The 23261-nt window shown below is 40.8% G+C and overlaps 1 protein-coding gene across 3 annotated transcripts in view; it reads left to right on the top strand.

The window, feature by feature from the left end:
* GALNT16 (polypeptide N-acetylgalactosaminyltransferase 16) overlaps window positions 1–23261 on the top strand; it is a 144024-nt gene that overhangs the window by 56175 nt on the left and 64588 nt on the right. For all 3 annotated transcript variants that reach the window (XR_014527307.1, XM_083508274.1, XM_083508273.1), the window contains exon 2: window positions 20569–20744. Coding sequence is in view for 2 of the 3 variants with exons in the window: in XM_083508274.1 (XP_083364400.1) it covers window positions 20569–20744 (176 nt within the window). In the remaining variant the exon portion in view is untranslated. The remainder of the gene's footprint in view (window positions 1–20568; window positions 20745–23261) is intronic.

Raw genomic sequence — 23261 nt, 5'->3', positions numbered from 1 at the left:
GTCTCATTTCTCTGTGGCCAGATGTCATCAAGGAAATGTACAAACTGTGAAACTCGTCAAGAAAAGGGAAAAAGTGTATCCTCCTCGATTAATCTCTTTTTTCCTTTTCCTTTGCCCTTCATGCTACTGCTAATTTCTGAAGACGTGCTCTTGTAGCACCCTGCTTGTGGTTAACGCTTAGCTGGAATGAAATATTCAACGCAGCAATAGAGAAATTAAAATAATTATTTATTTGTCAGACAAATAAATGAGAGGCACAGTGGTATATGGTTACCAAGCTCTGGCCTGGCCTCCTGCCATTATGGCCAGCCCTTATATTCCCTTAATCCAGCCCCCTTTGCTCCTCCTGTGGCTGCCTCTGTCCAATCAGCCTGGTTGGATTTCCTATTGGCTGATTGCTAGAACCAATCACAAAAAGATACACCCATATCCTCCTGTCCTTATATGGAGGACAAAGAGCTATATATTGTTACATCTATAAATGACAAATAAGTAGTAATATATCTTACATGTGTCTCAACAAGGAATCTTAATTACCAGCTCACCTCTTGCCCTCCTTGCCCTATTGCCTTCTAAAACAAATGGTTAATCTTAAATTTTTATCTTAAACATATGTCAAGGATCTTGAGTTTCACATCAACATTGAAAGATCTCCTTCATTTGAAGGTTTCCAAACAAATGTCTGACAGCTAATATATCAGGACAGCCCAGATGGCGTCTTCCTGTCTAGCAGGGGGGCTTAGACTGGTAGCTGACTTAATTTCAAAATACAACTCTTACAACTATATGAAATCTAGCATTTCTTAAATCCTTTGCATAATTACATTTAAGACAATATATTTAATACACAACACAGGTAGCCTCTTAAAAGGAATAAGGCCTTTGTAAAGTAGAAGTAGAAAAGGGAACTCAGTAAAAAAGGAACACAGTAAAAAACCGCTTTAAAAGAAGCCTCTTCAGTTTACATCCCCCCCCTTCAGCCAGCTGCTTCAGCCAGCTGCTTTGTTTCCATTAGCTCTTCCTCAAACTCTCTCAGTTTAAGAAAGAAACAGCTTTAAAAGACTTCCCAAAAATGCTTTAAAAAGACTTCCCAAAAATGCTTTAAAAAGACTTCCCAAAAAGCCTCTCTTTCTGCCAGCTAGATGCTTCTCCATTTGGTCTTGGCCTTTTAACCTTAGAAGATCTGGCTCATTTTACTGGGAGGCACATTGGCATTATTTTACTATTTACTCATTCCTAATCATGTTTATCTCTGCCTTTTTTATCTTCTATAACATGTAGGGTCAGTGTCCTTACTCAGTCTGTAATTTCAGCTTTTACGACTTTGAGAATTGTTTTCTGCTATCAATCAAGGGGCCCCTTTGTCTAGGAAAAACATTGCCAGTGTTTTCTTAAGCAGCTAGCCTTCTTGCCTGGCATGAAACTTTTGAAAGTCTAAGCCCTCTTTAATATACAAGTCCTGATCAAACATTAATAAAATGCAGGCTTATGCCTGATGCCTCACTCTTAACTCTCTTCACCACCTTTCTTCAGTGTCAATTCATTTGTTGTTGTTGTTTTTAGCAAATCAAGACTGCAAACCTGTGTGCACTTACTTGGGAGTAACCCCACTGACCTCAGTGGGACTTCTGAGAATCAAGCTATATGTATGTAGGATCAAGGTATATGCACACACTTTCACCCATTAAAAAACTTAACAGGAAAGTCAAAGTTTTTTATTTTGTTAAAAAAGGATTAACAACACAGAAAAGCTGTAGCGGGATCAGAATCATGGAAATGCATACATCCCAGGTTTCAGGGAGAGGCAAGGAGGATATAGCGGAAAGTATTTCATGCAGTTAGGATGACTGATCTTGTCATAATCCTTCACAGTTGTGAGAGTCCTGAGTTACTACAGATTATCTCCAGTTTGGAAACAAATTTCACTCTACTGCATAATTTCCCATCTAAAAGACAAATGGAGCTCTTCTATCTTTTGAGATATATTATTATGCAGCCTAATGTGTTTTTATATACAATGTAATATACATCAATCTTCCTGTAGCTGTATAATGCATATATTATATACACAGAAAGTCTGTATAATGCTCAATATATTAAAAAAAAAAGGAAATACATTACGCTCTGTGACAAGTGTAGTAAATCACACTTGATTTGAATGTGGCCTTTTCAGACTTCCTTTGTATGCTATTCTTATATCCTGATCCTGTGACCTTTTTTTTCCTTGGGAGAAAGTCCCATTGACTAGTGTGTGTACAAGTGCAATCTGAAGATGCAGTCCTATACACACACAATAATAATAAGTTAAGGACTGGTTGCATCTGGGGAAAGCAGAACCTTTATTGTATGTGATTTAAACATATGCCTTTGGGAACTGGCATTTTTGGGAGTAGAGTATTAGATTAAGTGCCTTGTGGCACCCCCATTTAAAATTTCCTTACCACTAATTATGAAATGATAATGCCTTAGCAGCATAAAAGGGCCCTAGTATTGAGAAGATCATCAAGTGCGTACATAGGGGGTAAGTGCTTTTGAATGGCTCTATAGTCAATTTAGACTGATCAGCTGGCCAGCACTAGAAGTATCTAATGCAAGAGGCTTTTCTTTTCCTTATGCTCATGCATATAAACAAGCATTTGGCATTCTCTCTCAAGGAGGTCTAGTAGCAGATGTGCAGAGGAGGGGGTTTCAGCAGGTGTAGCTTGCCATGAAAGTTGCACCTGCTTATATTTCTTCTTCTGGACAACTATTAAAGAGGCAGCAGGTATGTCCTCTTTTGACCACGTTATTCCTAGCCCTGCTGTCAAAAGCCTGTTCCCTTGATGTATGACTATTTATACAGGCTCATCACTGATACCGATTTGGTTTAAAAAATAATAGAAAGTTATCATTCGCTAGGGTTCACCTAACGGGCCCCAATGGCGGAAAGCCCTGTCCAAGGACTTCTGCTGGTGCAACAGAGCTCCCTGCTCTCTTCCTCCCATGTGCCCCAAAACTGGCTCTGGGAGGGCAGGAGAAACCACCCCTGAACACTGCTGAGGGGAGGGGGATTGTTCCATCTGCACACTGCAATACATGGGGGCGGGCGGGGAGGTTGCATGGGAGAAGAGGGGAAGAAAGTCCCATTGCACAAGCTGAAGTCCTTGTGCAGAGCTTCCACTGATGAGTCTCTCCCATAGTCTCCCACCAGCCTACCCGCTATATATTGGTTTCCTCAGAAAATGTGCAGAAGAGAATGATGTTCCCCGGGAGAAGTCCTTCTACTTCCACACTCCAGTGCAAGGTTTTCCAACTTAGGTCACATTACCACAGCTTCCCTGCCCAGTAATGTTTTTCAAGGCTAAGACTCTTAAATCTATTGTCTAGATGCAAATAAATGCAGAAATTTCTCAGCTGTATAATCTCTCACACCAAAATTTGTTTAAAATGTACACAGGCTTGTTTTCTCTCTTTATATTTTCATATTTCAGAAATACAAGTTCACATTTAAAGAGATTTAAAAGTCAGAAGCTAAGCTTCCCTCTCTGTGCCTGGCCAAAGGTGCTTAAGGTGGAAGGTGAGAGAGATCTGATGCTCTTTGCAGCAAGAATACATGTTGATTTGCAGACAGCCATCATTACATGCTATTAACACACCAGATGTCCTTAACATTTGTCTTAAGAGTCTATGGTTAAAGCATACTTCATTTGTGTGGAAATGCATAATGGAGATTTTGCAGGTTTTCAGCAAGCAAGCAGCTGAAGTTTCTAATGGTGATTAATCCAGGCAGGTTAGCAGGGCAAGAAAAAACTCATCTGGTAGGTCCCTGTGACATAAAACCTGAGCAATGAAGATGAAGGGTTAATGAAAAATAAAGAACAGGACTACTAAAGATAGTAAGCACATACATAGAATGGAGCGGGGGGAAATAGTTTTTGAGGTGATTAAAGTAATAGCAAAATGCTGTATGAGTACATGCTGCTAGATGAGAATTTCATAATCAGAGACTCTGTTTGTTGGTGGTTGTAGGGCTACGTGGCTGGTTCTTTTGGATGTTCTGAAATGGGGTTTTGTCCAATGGTGATGTGATGTTCTGGGAAAAAGAACAAGTCTACAAATTATGAGATCATCATCTGTGTGTGAAAGTACAAACAGTCTACTGGAGAAAATGTGGACCTCTCCATGGCACTTAACCAGTAATACAAGTAATTTCCCAAGATTGAATGAAAATGTATTTTGCTAATGTCCCCTGCCAGGCTTCTATGTTCCTTTTTCCGTGTTGTGCCATATACACAGTCACTCAAGAAACGGGTGGGGTGGAGGGGCAGCTGGGACAGCTACATTAGCTGAAACAGCTGGCTTGTCTTTTGGTCTCCATAGAAACACCTTTTATTTTCTGTTTTGGCAGGGATCATATTCTGAGGTAATTGAATTAATCAAATGCTATCTTTCTCGGAGCAAAGCAATTGTTTTGCAAAGCTAATATCTCTCTGTGTGTGTGTGTGTGTGTGCGCGCGCACACCTGTTTGATAGAGAGGAATACTGCAGAAGTATAGACTGTGATTTTTTTGTTTCATGAAAAGGACGCTGACAGGGCACAGTGCCCATGTTTCATGTCCTCTGTCAAGAGATGTACTAAAAATCATAGCAATAGCTTTTTAAAGCCCTTGCAAAAGCTCCCCCCCCCCCATTTTTCAGCTTATATAAATGTCTAGATGGAAGCTGGTACAGTGGTGCCCCGCAAGACGAATGCCTCGCAATACAAAAAACTCGCTAGACGAAAGGTTTTTTCATTCGCGATTTGCCTCGCAAGACGAATTCCCCTATGGGCTTGCTTCGCAAGACGAAAACGTCTTGCGACTTTGTTAAACCGTTTAAACCGTGCTTCGCAAAAAGAAAAATTCGCTAGACGGCAAAAATTGCGGAACGAATTAATTTCGTCTTGCGGGGCACCACTGTATCAGTATTCTGTAACATCTGTTCTACAATGGTCTTTTTTTGCACTAGAGGTCATTGGCAAGGAGCCTTCGAATGACACGCAAAATAATATTTTACAGTAACTTTAATTAAAGGATTTCAAAGGGCTTTTAAAATTCACACTAATTAGGCCTGACAAAGATTCCTAAAAAGCAGGTAATAACTGTTGTAAAAACTTAAAAGTATGCAAGCATTGTTTCTAAGCTGTTCCTAGAAGCCTAGAGCTTTTACAAATGATAAAAGGAGGAGGAATGCATGTACTTTTCTCATGGTAGAAGAGAGGCTTAGAAGCCTTCTCCAAATGTTCATAAAAACAAAAATGTAAACATTTTCCTCTTAAGACTCCTAATCAATAAGCACTTCAAGCAGACCAGCCTGACCATGTTAACGATTGCCTTGGATCAATGGAAAATAGATATTTTCCAACAAAGATGGACATGTTCCCTGAAGCTTTTCCACTGCTTCCATGAACCCCCCATTGCAATTTCTGATTCTTCCCGGAGCTGCAAAGGGCAAAAATTATGTAGAATGTGAAACAAGGCCTGTGGGGAAAGTTATGCTGTGCAAAATGGGTTTTCATACCTGCTCTAATTGTCTTATAGCCATAAACATTTGCTGTGTGCTAGGCGTCACATAGTGTACTGTGAATTTTTTATACTGTTGGAAGAAACATGACTTTTCATAAGTAGAGTAGTCATGGTCACTAGCTGTAGCAAAAGAAAAGGGCAGTCACAGCATTGTTCTTGTACAAGGACTGAATTTAGATTCAGCCGAAGCATTGGTTCATGGAGAAAATGCTGAAAAAAAATAGTATGTTTTGCCACTGCTACAGTCACAGAAACAATGCAGTAGAAAAATAGTCAAATGGCTGTGTGCCTTTGTTGTGCACTTTGTTGTACATTTTCTCATCATTTTGGCTGCAATCCTAACTCCACTTAACAGGGAGTAAGAGCCACTGAATTCAATGGGACTTCTGAGTATACATGGCTATGATGGCAACCTTTAAGCCATCCTACACATTATTGTTTACTCTGGCAATCTCACCACCGGTGTTTGAAGCTGTGTGCACGTGATATTAACCACAACCCATATGTATCCTATAGTTTCTTGAGAAATTCTGTGTGTTATCCCTTAAACCAGCTTCCATCTGATTTGAAAATGTAAGCTAGGGTTAAGCTATGGTATGTACAGTTGAGACAGTCACTGTACATGCACAGATGACAGTGTGTGCAAATATGAGAGTTTCGCTGAATATGAGTTTTTTGGGGGGGCTGGGTTGCAGGTGCATGGAAACGAATCAGGTAATGTGCATCGAGTGAAGGCCTCTCCACTCCTTCTCTGCTGTGTGCAGCACAACACAATAATGTAATTTGAAACACAGGGAAGGGAAATGTCCTCGCTGTGATTTCAGCTTCCATTGTGTACAATGTGTACTGAATGTTGATGTATGGCTCTCATTACAAGTTAATGAGGTACAAGTGGGCTCCTTTGGGAGGAAGAGCGGAATATAAATTTGATGAATGAAGGAACAAATAAAATACATTCGTCAACGTGAAAAAAATTGCCATCTTGTAGGATCTGTTCAGGAGTAGAATTTTTGGGTTTGCTTTAGCCATAGTGAAGGGCCATTACCTCCAATAGGTTGCATACATTTAAAACACTATTATACAAGATTAAGAGTTGTGGATGTGCTCTTAGAAGTTTTTTGGGGGGGTGGGAGGGAGGGAGGCGATGGTGGTATATATGGTCAGCCTCTTAAACCAGCTCAGCTGGTTTACAGCATCGAAACACAGTTACTGTCACGCAACAAATAAGACGGTGTGTAGTGTAGTTACACCAGCTCATTCCTAAATAATTAAAAGCTTTTGAGATTAGCAAAAGCTACCTCAGACACACACACACACACACACACAGAGAGAGAGAGAGAGAGAGAGAGAGAGAGAGAGAGAGAGAGAGAGCAACTTCCCTATTTCCAATAATAGTTCTTCCCCTATGGGAAATCGTGTAAACTGTCAGTGTTACACATCTTTGTTAGTCATTGCACAATGCAGCTTCCAAACATGCCTAGTCCTGGCAAGATAGATACCAGTAGCCACACTTGACTGTGTACATTTTTTTCTACAACTGTGTTTTAAAAAAATGTGCCTGAAAGAGTCTTCTGCGCCATTTACATAATGCTTGAATATACTGCTGAACCTTGTTCTCAGAGTTAGCCCTTATAAATAAAAAATAATTCTCCTTGGCTCCCTTCTAATAGTCATTTTTCTCCCACAAGTTAGAAGCTGCTCAGTGTTAACCCAGAAGTAAGCTCATGCAGGGCAATCTGATCCCTGACACATCTTGTTTTACCTGTCCGATTTTGTTCTCAGATACCCAAGGACCTCAAATTCTTCGTTCCTTCTTGTTAAACAGATCATTAGACCAGCTTGTGTAACTAACATCTAGAAAGGATTATATTCCTCCTATCCTCACACACCCAGCTTTGTCCAAGCAACTACAGTGGTACCTTGGGTTAAGCACTTACCATATTTTTCGCTCTATAACACGGACGTAGTTTTTAGAGGAGGAAAATCTGTAGGCATGCCACCCATAGGCATTGCCTCCATAACACGCACAGACATTTCCCCTTACTTTCTAGGAGGAAAAAAGTGAGTGTTATGGTGCAAAAAATACAGTAATTCGTTCCGGAGGTCCGTACTTAACCTGAAACTGTTCTTAACCTGAAGCACTACTTTACCTTAAGGGGGCTCCCACGATTGGAGCACGATTTCTGTTCTCATCCTGAAGCAAAGTTCTTAACCTGAAGCACTATTTCTGGGTTAGCGAAGTCTGTAACCTGAAGCGTATGTAACCTGAAGCGTATGTAACCTGAGGTACCACTGTCTATCTATCTATCTATCTATCTATCTATCTATCTATCTATCTATCATCTATCTATCTTTCTATCTATCTTTCTATCTATCTATCAAAAGTGATATCATATCCTAACACTAAATTCCTATAGAGTTTTATATTTGCACTCATGCTTCCTTCCATCTTTTGAATAGTGCTGCTGATTCTGAGTTAATACCAGTGGTGGAAGCTGGGAGCGATATAAGCTTCCTTGGAGTCCTCACCTTGGTTTTTAGAAAACAATTACAGACGGCTATGCTTGGGAAGAATATGGGATGCTAGAAAAATGTATACACAAGTGTCTCCAAGGCAACCTTTGATCCATGGATGTGGAATACTAAACTACAAGAGTGTGTTGTGTTGTGGAGTTATTAATCTCCCACAGCCCTTATCCTGAGTGGCTAAGAGAAAAGCCATTAAAAGGACATTCATAGGTCATACATTTGTGGATAGTAGTGAACTACCCAGCTAATTCCCAATAATTAAAGGCCAGATTTTGCTTCTGTCTAAAGCACTCCTAAGTCTCCAGCACTTCTCCTCTTATCTTGATATTCTTTATCTTGTGGAATTGCAGCCTCTCAGCTTGTATGTCTTTTGTTTTCAGAATTGTGGACTCTGCAAAATGTGCGCAATCTTCCTTAACAGATCAGGATAGTAGTCCTGGAAGGCAATATGATAAATATTGAGTTTTTTAGTTATAGCGGTGCTGTCAAGAGTTACATTTTAGATCATGCTTTATTCCCTTTGGAAAGTCTTTTGTTATGAAGATGCTGCTGTCTCTGAGAATCCCATCAATCACAGAGTAACCCAGTGTCCTGCATGTATATTGATAGGGTTTGTTGTGAGGCAGGTTTACAATACATGCTGACGGTTCATAGGGTTTTATTTGCAGACAGGTTTCATTTTCGAAGACTGCCCTATAGAGAAAGCAGTCTGCTTCAATGCAAAGCAACAGCTACACAGGCATTCTCCAGGGTGATCAAATCTGAAAGGGGATCGAGGAAAGTACAGTAGAGGAAATCTTAGTAGCCTGGTTTGCACATCACACTAAACCATGGCTCAGCGTTATGTGTAAGCCATGTTTTGCACTCTGTCAACCCTGAGTTTTGAGAAGTTTGTTCTTAGTAGTACAGTAACTGAAGGAGGAAGTGGAAGGAGAGAGAGGGAAGAGGGCTAAGAAGGTGGGTGGAGGTTATCCACAAAACACTGTTTGAGAATTATTAGTTACAGATAGGTAGCCGTGTTGGTCTGCCATAGTCAAAATAAAAAAATTCCTTCCAGTAGCACCTTAAAGACCAACTAAGTTAGTTCTTGGTATGAGCTTTCGTGTGCATGCACACTTCTTCAGATACACACTGTGTATCTGAAGAAGTGTGCATGCACACGAAAGCTCATACCAAGAACTAACCTAGTTGGTCTTTAAGGTGCTACTGGAAGGAATTTTTTTATTTTGAGAATTATTAGAATCACTATTTCTTACAGATCAGGGTGGGGAACCTGTTTGACTCGCAGGCTATATTTGACAGGAGTCTCCAAGTCAGACCTTACAAGCACCTTCCGTGGTACTGCTCAAATGAATTACCTCCCTTCATTTTCAGAGGGGATTCTGATGTAAACCCTTTCCTGAGTCTGAATCACTTTAACTGTTGTATCACTGTAAAGCTACCCAAATAAAGTGTGAAGCACCTTTGTACTCAAATACCTATTTCACTAGACTTTCAAAAGAAAATGATTGCTTGCAAGAGTGCAATGTTGCTGTTGCAGAATTATTATTATTATTAATATGATTATACATTGCACAGCTCTGACGCAGAGTACTGTGGCCAAAGTGGGAGAAAGATGAGTGCTGCTTCAGGCCCGGCTTTACCATTAGCAGAGTGAGGCAGCTACCTTGGGCAGCTCATTTTATGTGTCATGAAAGGGCTGCAAATGGTTGCTGTGTTGCTGCTGCCAGGGAGGAGAGATGCCCCAGTGGGATTTTCTGACTAGCCTTGAGTGCTGTGCATCTATATACACTGTGGTGGGTACCATTTGCTGCTCTCCCTTGGGCAGCAAAATGTCTTGAGCCAGCTGTGTGGACCCTCATCTGACACAAAGAGAGAAGAAGATTTAGAAACTGGAGCCCCTCCAGGCTCTAACCTGGACCCTGGGCTGTTCAAAGCATATTTGATGTAGACCATTGAGCAGAACATTAATTGACAAGTTTCAGGTTTCTTGTGTTGATATAACAACTTGGGCCCAGGATACCTTAAGGATTCCTAGAGCCCTTATGTGCCAGCTCCATCACTTAGATCATCCAGGGCTTTTTTCTAGTGGTACTCAATGGTACACAGTACTGGCACATCCCTCCTTCAATCTTGCGATGATCTCCGTGTTCCCTTCCAACTCTACGATTCTACCCTTCCCACCCTCATCCCCCATGCCCAGATCCTAAGAAAAGGCTGTTTAGGTGGAAAGGCAAGCATCAATGCTTTTATCCCCTTGCCCTTCCCAGCCTTGCAATAGGGCAAGGCTTCAAAGGTGCCCATGGCACAGGACCCTGGCTTTCACACATGCACACTGCCTTTCCACCCTTTAGTTGGCAGTGGGTGAGGCCTGGAGCTTTTGGTGGGCATGGAAGGAGGGCAAAAAAAGAAGCCTGGGGCATAGGGGTGTGGATGCAGTCTCTGCGAGCCCATGAGTGCACAACTAGTTGGCGGTGCAGGCACAGTGAGGCCTAGCCACTGTGAGGAGATGGGGCAGGGCAGGCGACTGCTTGTCTGGCTTATTGGGTGGCGAATATTTTGGGGGGTCCCATGATTTGCCCCCTGTGAAAAGGGCAGTAGTGGAAGGCGGATCGCTACCGTGAGTACCGATACCGTTTTTCCTCGAAAAAAGGGTACTGTACTGTGAAGCACCGTTAGTTACCCCCTACAGGGGCCTGATGGCCTCTACCAGAGGTTGGATGTTTACCATTGCCAGTAACAGTCAACAAGCATGCTCAGTTTTTACTTTCAGGCACCTCTTGAAAACTTGGTTGTGCCGGCAGGCCTTTGCAGCTGTTTAATTTTTTATTTGTTATATTTTATTACTATGTGTGTGTGTGTGTGTTTAAAGAATCAGATGATGTTCTACGTTTTTATTGTATATCGCCTTGATATTGATGCACTTTTATAAATAAATAAATCTTTGCTGTGGGCAACACTGTCTTTCAGACTGAACCAAAACAGTTTTTTGATTCCTAAAACTCTGGCTACAGTAGGATCTGATGATAACCCATTTCAGGCAGAAGAGAATTCAGCCTTTTCATCCTAGGAAGGATTTGGCTATGCTTGCTTGTGTCTTATACCTTGCCTATTGACAGCCTTGCTTCCTTGGGGTGCAAATTTAGTATGGCCATGGACATTGCTTATATCACATTTTATTTTGACTCTTATCGGCTCAGGATATGCAAAGCCCTGATTATTCTGTAATTCCATTGCCTGATTGTTCTGATTTGACAATTCTTCTTCAGTCTTTCCTTTATCATTCAGCTGCATTCCTTGTCCTAATAGCCACAGAAAACACCAGTTCTTATCATCCCAGCATATAGCCGCTTTTTGCATATTTGAAAGCTTTTATCCACCCCAACAGTACTTTTCTTTTCACACAACTAATAAGATTGAGTACTCCATTTGAGAAAGTGGCAAGTTCATTCAAACATCATAAAAATTAGACATTTACGGCTTCAGACTTACACATAGCACAGTTCTCGGGATGCTGGTAATTGAAAATAATCTCTGCTCTGTATAACAGTGAGAAGATAATGGCCACTGATGCTATCAACCCAAGCAGGAATAAGGAAGCACAAGTATGCAGGATGAACAGATAATGGGAATGCTGTGCTGAATCCTAATAAACTGAATAAACTCTAGCAGTTGAGGCAAATAAAAGGCCTGATCAGAGGGAAAGTCTTTTTCCTTCCTAAAGTAGGAAGTGTAAGTCAGATCTCATAGTGGTACAAAATTGTATGATAATACTAATGTAAGATGTGGAAAGGCTTGAACATTTGTACGTTGTTCAGTCTTCTGACACTTACTTTGTCTTTCTAGAGCAGTCACCTTTGATTTGATTCCAACAGTAATTTTTTCTTTGTTTCAGTTTTGTCCATATGCTATAATGATTCCTGATGCACTCCCTCCCTGTATGCATTGGTTCTCTCTCCTCGCAACAGGATTGCACCATCCTCTGCGGCTCAGACTTGGAAGGCCCATAGGGGCCTCTCTGCTCTCTTTCCCTCTCTGTCCCATCTCTTGTACAGTTGCTCTTATATGGCACCTACAGGAGCTTGATCATTCATTCATTCATTAAATTTCTTACCTGCATGAAGTTCCAAGGTGAGCTGCAACCATTTAAAAGCACAATAATAAAATCAGTTACGACAAATAATGGTCAAGAAAATAGAGTGGGTCCAGCAGAACAAGCCTTGCAGAAGCAGAAGCAGCATGGCTTCTGAAGGAGTAAGCCATGCTTACCAACATATTAGAGTTCTTTGAGAGTGTCAGCAAGCATATAGATTGTTAAGTTGTGGGTGAACATATCAGACGACACAGTGATTCTTCAAACAGCTCTTGTTTATTCACAGGCCAGAACTGAACTGAGCTGAAGGGTTCAGCCAGCCTGCTTATATAGAGCTCCACTAGAAACGCAACAGTAACCATTTTCTGTAACTATCCAGTCACTGAGCGTCACTTTTGATCCCTTATTTGCATATGTGGACCTGAACTATCTACAGTATCCCCCTGCTAGCCCAGGGTGAGAACTTCAGTACATAACATAAATAGAGGTGATTGACATTGTGTACTTGCTTGGACCTTCAAAAAGCTGTTGACAATGTCCCTCACCAAAGACTCCTGAGTTAGGTAAGCAGTTATAGAATAAGAGAAGAGATGGATTTTGTGCATCAGGAACTGGTTATGTAACATGAAGTAGAGAGTAGGACAGTAAGACTAAAAAAAATAATTATTATTATATTTACTTATAGCTCAGCTTTTCCCCAGCCTGGGACTCTATGAGATTTATAGATTAAAAAACCCACACAGAGATAAAATCGAAAAAGTTTAAAACATAGAAAAGATAATTATTAAAAAGTAAACACAGTAGTAGAATTAAAACAATATAAAAATATCCATTAAAAAAGGATCTCTCCAAGCTAAGTGAATGGACAGTAAAATGGCAAATGTGATTCAATCTAAACAAGTGTAAAGTGATGCATGTTGGAGCAAAAAAAAATCTTAATTTCACATATCTAATTCTTTGGCGATCACTTGTAGCCAAGTAAGACACTCATGGTGTCTGGACTGAACCGGGACTTTGGGGTTGTAGTGGATAGTTTGATGAAGAGGTTGACTCAGTGTGTGGCATCTTTGAAAAAGGTATGTTTCATGCTAGTGATCATTAGGAGCCATTCACCTTTAGCATGTGCCTTGAAGGTTGGGGTGAGCTTCTCACCAAAACTTTTAATCAGGAAGTTCTAGAAGGTTCTGAACTTTGCTTTCCACAGATATAGGCAACATTTGTGGAACTGCACAGGTGACTACTCAAAAAACCAATTACAGTACCTGTTTTTCTGCTGGGACGTGACCTTTCGGTTTAGTCGATTAAAAAAGCTCTAGGACAGAGGCGTAAAGATGTACACCTTTTAATTTTAGAAAATCTCACTATAGTTGATATACATTCTCACTGACATGCCTGTTGCATTTAATCAGGAGATAAAGGATTCCAACCACAGAGTATTTGGCTTAGTCATGGATAGAGAAGAAGCTGGTTCACTCTCATTTTTCATGGCAATTGGTTTTCCCAGTACTACCAACTCGAATCCAGCCGGTTACCTCTCACTGCTCTTATTTCTCCCCTAGTATTTGAATTTCCATTGGTTTCATTAGAAGTTTTAGGTTTGGAAAGAATGTCAAGGGAGGCTCATAATGGTGCTTAGAATATGAAAAGCCGAGCAATTAGCTGAGCACGTGATGCCAGAAAACAGTTTTGGCTGAAAGCCACTCCAAATGTTATTTTCTTTAAATGTCAGTAGTAATGCAAGAGCCACAGTTTCTAGCTGAATTAGATGAAACCATTTGTCTATAATGGCTCCAGGAGACTTGCTACAGCACTGCCACTGCCACAGAAAATGTTCATGCATCTCCCTTCTTAGAGAATGAAAGACATGGTTTCTCTCCTAATCTTTGGGTAGAAAAATCTGGCTGTGTGGGAGTAGCAGAAATCTTTTGCTAATAAATTAAATAAATGCAGGCCTAAAATGTAATTAGTTTCATTTTTTTGCTTGTTCATTTTGAAATTTCTAAACCTAATGTTGATAGAAATTTGTTTGTTTTGTTTTTAGATGGGAAGGGTGAGAATTAGCCCCATGCAGATTTTATGCAAATTTGGTGCCCACCCTTTTTTAGTGATGCAAATCCTTTCTTGGTAAGGCATAATTGGCCACCCTAAAGTTCAACAGCCGTCACTTGTTGACTGACATACACTTGACACATGTCTGTGGTCAGATCTCTTGACAACCTTCTTTTAAAGCTTGAAACCAGCCTCGTGTGGGGAGTGGAAAAAAATATTCAAGGTCACACATACTCCCAGGCTGCTATTTGCCTTTTCTGGGGGTGGGGCAGGAAGATGGGCACCCAGATTTTGCCTCTGAGGCTATTACAGGTTTCTGAGGCAAGGGATTTCCATTAGGAAGAGTGTGAGAGAAAGAGTCCATCCCCTAGTGCTGCTGCTCCATCAATTGCCCCCCCCCATTCCGCTGTTACACAAATCTACAAGTGTATACTCTTTTTTTTATTTTATAAAATTTTTATTGGTTTTACAAAATTTTTTAAAGACAAACAAACACCTAAAAAGACATACAAACACGTATAGTTTCATAACATTTTTTCATAAACCTCTTTTCTGGGACTCCCCCATACCCCCCCTTTCTGCATCCCAATGTCCATACTTTTTTAGCAACTTCTAAATATTCCTTTCCAACCTCTGTCATCTTAATCTTTTCTTTAATCTAATCTTATATCACTGTAGCCCTTTTTTCCTGAAAACCTCGACATTCTAGCATTCATCGAGTTTATAGTAGTCCTTAAGATAGATTTTAAATTTTCTCCATTCTTCTTCCGCCGTCTCTTTTCCCTGATCACGGATTCTGCCAGTCATCTCGGCCAATGTCATATAGTCCATCACTTTCATCTGCCATTCTTCCAGAGTGGGTAGATCTTGTGTCTTCCAATACTTTGCGATGAGTATTCTTGCTGCTGTTGTAGCATACATAAAAAAAGTTCTATCCCTCTTTGACACCAATTGGCCGACAATGCCCAAGAGAAAGGCCTCTGGTTTTTTAAGAAAAGTACATTTAAGTACCTTTTTCATTTCATTATATATCATTTCCCAGAAAGCCTTAATCTTCGGGCATGTCCACCAGAGGTGATAGAAAGTACCTTCAGTCTCTTTACATTTCCAACACTTATTATCAGGCAAATGGTAGATCTTTGCTAGCTTGACTGGGGTCATGTACCACCTGTAAGTCATTTTCATAATGTTTTCCTTTAAGGCATTACATGCCGTGAATTTAATACCGGTGTTCCACAACCACTCCCAGTCAGCAAACATAATGTTATGACCAATGTCCTGTGCCCACTTAATCATAGCCGATTTAACTGTTTCATCTTGTGTATTCCATTTCAGCAGCAAGTTATACATTCTTGATAAATTCTTAGTATTGGGTTCTAACAATTCAGTCTCTAATTTTGATTTTTCCACCTGAAAGCCAATTTTCCTATCCTGTTTGAAAAACTCCATTATTTGATGATATTGAAACCAATTTTGTACCTTATGTTTCATTTTCTCATGACTTTGTAATTTCAGTTTATCTCCCTCCTGTTCCAAGATTTCCCAATACTTCGGCCATCCGACCTCCATATTGAGTTTCTTCACTGCCTTAGCCTCCACGGGAGACACCCATCTAGGGGTTTTGTTTTCCAACAGATCTTTATATCTTATCCAAACATTAAACAATGTTTTTCTGACAATATGGTTTTTAAAGGCCCTATGCAGCTTAATTTTATCATACCATAAATATGTGTGCCAACCAAATGCATTATTAAAACCTTCCAAATCCAAAATGTCTGTGTTCTCGAGGAGCATCCACTCTTTCAGCCAGCAAAACGCTGCTGCTTCATAGTACAATTTTAAGTCCGGCAGGGCAAATCCCCTTCTTTCTTTAGCATCTGTCAATATTTTAAATTTAATTCTGGGCTTTTTGCCCTGCCAGACAAATTTCGAGATATCTTTCTGCCACCTCTTAAAACATTCCATCTTGTCAAGAATCTGCAAGGTTTGAAACAAAAATAACATTCTAGGCAATACATTCATCTTAATCACTGCAATTCGGCCTAACATTGACAATTTCAAATTTGACCATATTTCTAGATCTTTTTTAATTTCTGACCAACATTTTTCATAATTATCCTTATACAAATTCAGATTTTTAGATGTCAGATAGACCCCTAGGTATTTCACCTTCTTAACCACCGTCAACCCTGTCTCCTCTTGGAATTTCTCCTTCTCCATATCTGTTAAATTTTTTCCTAAAACTTTAGTTTTTTGTTTATTCAACTTAAATCCAGCTACCTGGCTAAATTGTTGGATTCTTTCTAACACCTTTTTCGTACTAGTGTTTGGCTCTTGCAGGGTCAATACTAAGTCATCTGCAAATGCCCTTAACTTATAATGTTTAGCTCCGACCTGTACACCTTTAACCTGCTGGTCATTTCTGATCATATTCAGCAACACCTCCAGAACCGAGATAAAAAGCAATGGGGAAATTGGGCACCCCTGTCGTGTTCCTTTTTCTATCTTAAGTTCCTCAGTTATTACATTATTTACAATCAACTTGGCTTTCTGTTCAGAATATATTGCATCCATACCATTCTCAAATCCTTGCCCTACCCCCATCCCATGAAGATTCTTTTTCATAAAGCTCCAAGAAATATTGTCAAAGGCTTTCTCCTACAAGTGTATACTCTTTCAGACAATCACTTGTACACATGTAGAGAGAGAGACAGTTTGGATCTGAGTTCAGCAGAACATGTGAATTCAGTGGGAAATGGCTAAGGCAACATCTTCCCCCAGCCATTCTGCCATTGAAACTTGCACTCTGCTCCAGCTATTTGTCATTAAAAACACACTTGAGGGAGACTGTTGCATGTGGCAGCCGGATAACATCTAGCCTGGACCTGAAGTGTCTGGGTGACAGTTATCATCAAATAGCCAATGTTTTTTAGGGCAGGCTTTAGAAAATCTAGTGTCACAGTGGAGGTCACTTGTGTTGAATTCTATGGTACAAAAGAAAACTGTATTCAAAGATAGAGAACATTGTAGGTTTTTATTATTATTAAAAAAATAACCCACCCACCCACAAACACAAAGCAATATTTGCACAATTCATATCTCTCATGGAAAAGAGCTCAACAATAATAGATGAATATGAAGCACAGGAAGTATAGAACCTACACAGCCCAATTTAGTCTGGGGGGGTCATGACTAATTCGAAATCCATGTTTGTGAATGATCTGTTCACAATTTGTTTCTTCCAAAGTTCATTTCCCCCTCATCATGTTCTCCAATTATTTGTTTCACTGTTCTGGATGTTCTTTGATGCTTTGTCTCTCCATGTGAGAGGCAGATAATTTGACCACCCGTGATGTTTACATTTCTTCAGAAGCCAATGGCTCTAACAGTGGCTGTGCACAGTAAGTGGTATTTGTGTTCGGTTTTATAATATTTGAATTTTAGGCTTTACAAAACCCTGAAACATTATGAAGCGTTGATGAGCCCTCAGGTAGGACTTCACTATTACAGTCTAGCCAGTCTGGTAGTGAGTACCAAATACAGGGGCTTAATACTACAAAATAGGTTATGTAGGTATCACAAACAGATAATTGGCAACAGGGATTTTTTTAAATTTATTGGGTTTTCTGAATAAAATTGGGAGCAGGGGGGAGAAGGAATAGGGGCTGGCATTTTGATGCCAACCACAATGCAGCAAAAACTAAACTAAACTGACATGCATGAGGAGTACCATCCTGTTATGAACACCTGCCTGGAATCACCCACTGTAGTTAAGAAGATAAAATTAGATCACCTTATATATACTGTTTGGAGGGAAAATAGGACATAAATGTGAAAAATTAAGAAGTGAAGGAGTTATGACCCCCCATGAGCAATATGTGTAAAAACTGGAGGTGAATATATGAGTGGCACACTCATGGTGATATGACAGCTAGGGCTCTGTTGAGCCCACAGCCATCTGCCCTCAAGCCTGAGAGGACCCTACACAAAAAAAGCACTACCGCCTATTGGTTAAGGAATCGTATTAGCTTATGCTATTTTCCCCTTCAAAATTCCAGTCCCCTTCAGTACATTAGAGGGGGTAAAAGCTGTATGCTGCTCACGTCTTATTGTCCTCCCACGTTCCCATGGATAGTTTTTAAATGTTGGCATTATCCTCTGCTGAACAGTCAATTGTACAACAGCCATATTGAAAATAAGCTATTTTAAATGTGCTAAAGCTAAAAAACCCAACAACGCTGGGATCGTTAGAGCTGGAAGAAAAGATGTGTATTCTGTGTTCTGTGAATCAAAATAGGATGCATTTTCCAAGGCTGTTCATTTTATTACACTGGCTTTCTTCTCTGTGGGTGTGTGAGCCGTTACTGACAACAGGCTCAAAAATGGCTTTCTTCTGCCATTTTAACAAATATTTTTCTTCATTTGTGCACTCTGCTTTCTCTCAGTGAAGCTGTACTTCCGAGAAAAGCTTTCAGGACTGTGGAATCAATCACCCTTTCTATGCAGCGCAGAACAATTTTAGGTCTCCTTTACTGTAGCAACCTCACTCATTTCAGCCTGGGGTGAGGAGAAAGTGTCTATTGTACCAACAGAGGGGGGGCATTGTTCAAATAAGGCAAGTGGCGGGGTACTTACCACATCATGTTTGGATGGGACTGTAAATTGTGTACTTCCTATTACAGATTCTTTGAGCATCTTAGTGGACTCTTTGACAGTGCTCAGCCAGGTCTCCACACCAGATAGTGTAGCCTTTGCCAACCTGGATGTTTTGGGCTAAAGCTCTCATCAGCCTCAGGCACCATGCTATAGTCCAAAACATCTGGAGGGCAGCAGGTTGGGAAAGGCTGAGATAGTGCCCAGTGTTGCAACCAGGTTCCTAGCCTTTCGGGGTTTTTGGAAAATCCAATCAGAGGGGAGGCAGCTGTTCTGGGGGGCAAGGATGATTGATTTCTTTCCCAGACCAAAACTAGCACTCAACTGCAGGTAGAAACTGTGTTCTACCGAGTCACGCGCAGATGTATTGCATTTTAACATTTTTTAAAGTACAGGTTCCCCCCCCACAAAAAAATAAGCATAGCATGCTGATTTGAGGAGCTATGAAAACCAAATTGAGAATTTGCTCCTATCTCAGTAGAAGAATGGCAGATGAAGATGTTGGACTTTTTGGATCTGGCCGGCCTGTCTGGAAGAATCTGCGGCCAGAACGAAGAGGAGCATCAAGAAGATTGGAAGCAATTTAAAGAATATTTAGCCAAATATTGTAATATAAGATGTTAGATGGTGCTGGAGGAGACTCTTGAGAGTCCCATGGACTGCAAGAAGATCAAACCCATCCATTCTGAAGGAAATCAGCCCTGAGTGCTCAGTGGAAGGACAGATCGTGAAGCTACTTTGGCCACCTCATGAGGAGAAGACTCCCTGGAAAAGACCCTGATGTTGGGAAAGATTGAGGGCACAAGGAGAAGGGGACAACAGAGGACGAGATGGTTGGGCAGTGTTCTTGAAACTACGAACATGAGTCTGACCAAACTGCGGGAGGCAGTGGAAGACAGGAGTGCCTGGCGTGCTCTGGTCCATGGGGTCATGAAGAGTCGGACATGACTAAATGACTAAACAGCAACAAGATGTTAGAAGTTACTTGAAAGTGCCAAACAGGCCTAGGATTAGACTAAGAATGAATTGTAAAAGATTATGGACTAGATTATTAAGAAAAGAGAAGAGGATAGTAAATTGAAGAAGTTAATTTTATGAGAAATATGATTTTGGAGAACTGTTACAAAGTGATTCAATGAAATTCAGTTAGAGGGGATTCAAGGAAGTCAGTTGACAATGAAAGTTAAATTGAGTTTTAGAAGTAATAAGTCTTTTATTTTTGTTTTATTTCTCTTTAGTACTGTAATGTATTTTCTTTTGTGTGTTTTATATGTTATGTTTGTGATAAATGTGGAAAATTAATTTGAACATTTGAAAAAAAAGAGAATTTGCTCCTATATAAGGGTAGAGGGGTGGGGGTTATATGGATTTGTTTTGTGCAATTTTAGTCCACTTTAATTGGGCAAGCCTACGTTTCCAGTATACACTTGAATCCTACCCGCAAAATAGTGAATGTGGAGACACCCTCGGTCAATGGAGTAGAAGGAGAAAAATAGTCCTTTCTCCTGTCATGAGCATAAGAAATTACATGGTCATTGTGTAGCAGGATAATTACCTAGACACCATCTTCTTTGAGTTTGCCCTTGAGGTCATTGCCATGCAATGTGGCCTTTGTATAGAAAGGTCTATATTATGTAAAATAGGTCCTAAAAAGCTCTGATTTCATACACAGAACTAAATCTTGGTCTTGCCTCCCTCTAGGCATCCAGGCCACCACAAGCAGAGAAAAGTGGCTTACGAGGTTTTGATGAAAAGGCATATGTCTCCTCAAAGCTGCTGAAGGCCGGAGAAGATCCTTACCGGCAACATGCCTTCAATCAGTTAGAGAGTGACAAGCTCAGCAGCGACCGGCCCATTCGAGACACGAGGCATTACAGGTACTGTATCAGACTGTTGCCGTTTACAAACCATCACCTTGTGCTAGACTATCTTTGCCAATCCTTGAGTCATCTTTCCTGTGAGGAGGACAAAAGTAGTGTTCACAAGTAAAGCTAAGAAGGTCCATTTTCCCCTAGCGCAAGCTTTCCCTTTCTGTTTTGAACATGCAAAGATTATTAAGACCGCATGCAACGCAAAGAACAGGCATTTTAAACATGTAAGCTGGCCATAGTTCCAGCCATGTCTGCAGAGCCCAACTGGAAACAAATTGTCTATAGTTTTGTGGAAGTAGGACTTGTTGGCATGGTGCCATGGAGCTGTTCTTGCAACAGCAGGGTCTCTCCTGCCTACCTGGACGGTTGGTGCGTGGGGCAGGCTGGCAGTAAGGTTGGGGTTGAGAATTTAAGTGTTTCAGCCTCTATGTGGAAGGTGCAAAACAAACTGCTTGGGATACCCAGAAGATGACCTCCTTGCATTTGTAGCTGCCCCGACTGTAAGACCTTAACTGGAGATGCCTCTCTAAGTTCCTCCACCTCCTGAAGTGAGGTAGGTGGTTTCAAAGGCACAGGAGGGTCTTATTGGGGGTGGTTCCTTATGGAATACTCTCCCCAAGGACTTGCCTCGCACCAGGTTTTTCTCCACCAGGTGAATACCTTTATCTTCTCCCAGATGGTTAACATTTCATGCTTTTAGCTCTAAGAACTATTTTGCCATCTCTTGTTGGTTTGAAGTGCTAATTACTGATTTCATGCTATTGTGTGGTTTTATGCTGATTTTGATTAACTTTGTGTCGCTGTTGCTTTTTCATATTGATTGTTTTTAGTACTGTTTTGCTTAGACCAGCACAGTGGATAAGTTGCTTTTAAATGTTAATTATTCTTCATGAAATGCTGCAGCAGGCTAATGCTTTTACATGTAATTGCCACTTTTGGAACAAGCCAGGACCCTAAACTAGGGTTTGGAACTGGGTTAGACTTTTGGCTGGTAACCCTTAGTTTCCTAGTTCAGACAAAAGTAGAAACTATGGCTTCTTGGTTTAATTGATCAGCCTGTGAAAAGAGGAATGAAGGGGCTTTATGCACAGGCAACAAGCTCATTCATACCTCGGCTTATTAAACTGAGATATGAGTGCTGTGTTTTCAATTCAGTTGCTGCATGAGGCATCTGGCTGGATACTGATATTGATTTTTAAAATATGGATTTTTGTTCATTCTTTCACAAATTTTGCTGTAGGACATTCATTATATGACCAGTTAGAAGAAAATCAGAAATACGTGAAAAAATCTATGTACACTCACGTCCGCCCCACTTCAGCCAAAGAGAGCAATTTCTGAGAATGGAAACATGAGTACCAATATGAGTCTTCATTATTGCTGTTTTGAAGCTACTGCTCACAATCCTGTTTTAAACCTGTAGACACCAGATTATTGTCGATTTCCCCACTGTGTTGTGTGTATATTCTTCCATTTCTCCAGCGTACCTCACTGCCGTTTCTCACATTTCTCCACTGCATTATGCATTCACAAACAAAAACTAAGTACAAGCCTTGATTTCCATACCCTTTCTAAATACCTTGCAAGTCGTTGCAAGACTGGACTGTTGAAGATTGGACCGGCAGCTGTACAAAAGAGCTGAAGGACTGAATATTCCCCCATCCATCCGCAGATAATTCGAGGCATTGCTATCTCCGCTGAATTGTAAGCTAAAGAATGATGTTAGAGGAAAGCATCTCAGCATTTACCAGTTCACAGTTATTTAAGTGCATCAGGAGATAAGATTATTTGAAAGAGATGAGGTGGCAGATAAGACTCTGAGGCTTTGGACTGTAGATTACTTTTATTATCAGCAGGCTACTGTTCAAAGCAATTGAGTTGGCAGGTCTATCTAGCATAAAGCCAAGAGCAGGATATGAATACTTCAACAATTCAGGCCCCCATTTGCAACATACATTTACAGCACTATTATACCACAGTCATGGCTTCCCACACAGAAACCTTGGAACTGTAGTTTGTTAAGGGTGCTGTAATGGGAATTGGGGTTGCTTGTGCGTAAACTGCAAACTGCTCCAAGCTAGTTGTATAGCTAAACCTTTCCCTGGTTTGACAGCCCTTACAACGCGACTGTCTTAGTCACTGGCAGAATCCGTGAGTGGGCATCTCCTAAACTTCCTCCAACATAGAAATTCTTTGACACCCAGTCTCCTCCTAGATTCTCTGCGCGGAAGCCTTCTGCGCAGCGTGGGCGTGCCAAGTGGAGGTCCTGTGCTCTCTCCGCTGTTTTCACTGGAAGAGTCTCGGAGCCTCCCCTCCGCAGTACTCTCAGCCTCCCCTTTCTCCCTGGTGTCCCCTGGATTTCCTTCCCCAGCGGAAGCTCTCTCTCTCTCTCCTTGCTAGTTCCCTCCCCTGCATCATTGGAGCGTCTTACCTCTCCTCTTGCCTCTGATGGCAGTTCCCTGACAGGTGCCAAGAGTTATTAGGAGACCCCTATTTCCCTAACAGAACTATAAATACCAGAGT

The sequence above is a fragment of the Podarcis liolepis genome (genome assembly GCF_965112155.1).
Source record: "Podarcis liolepis genome assembly, chromosome: 1".
Lineage (NCBI taxonomy): Eukaryota > Metazoa > Chordata > Lepidosauria > Squamata > Lacertidae > Podarcis > Podarcis liolepis.
Note: the sequence above shows the minus strand (reverse complement) of the source record. Positions and strands in the feature narration are given on the sequence as shown.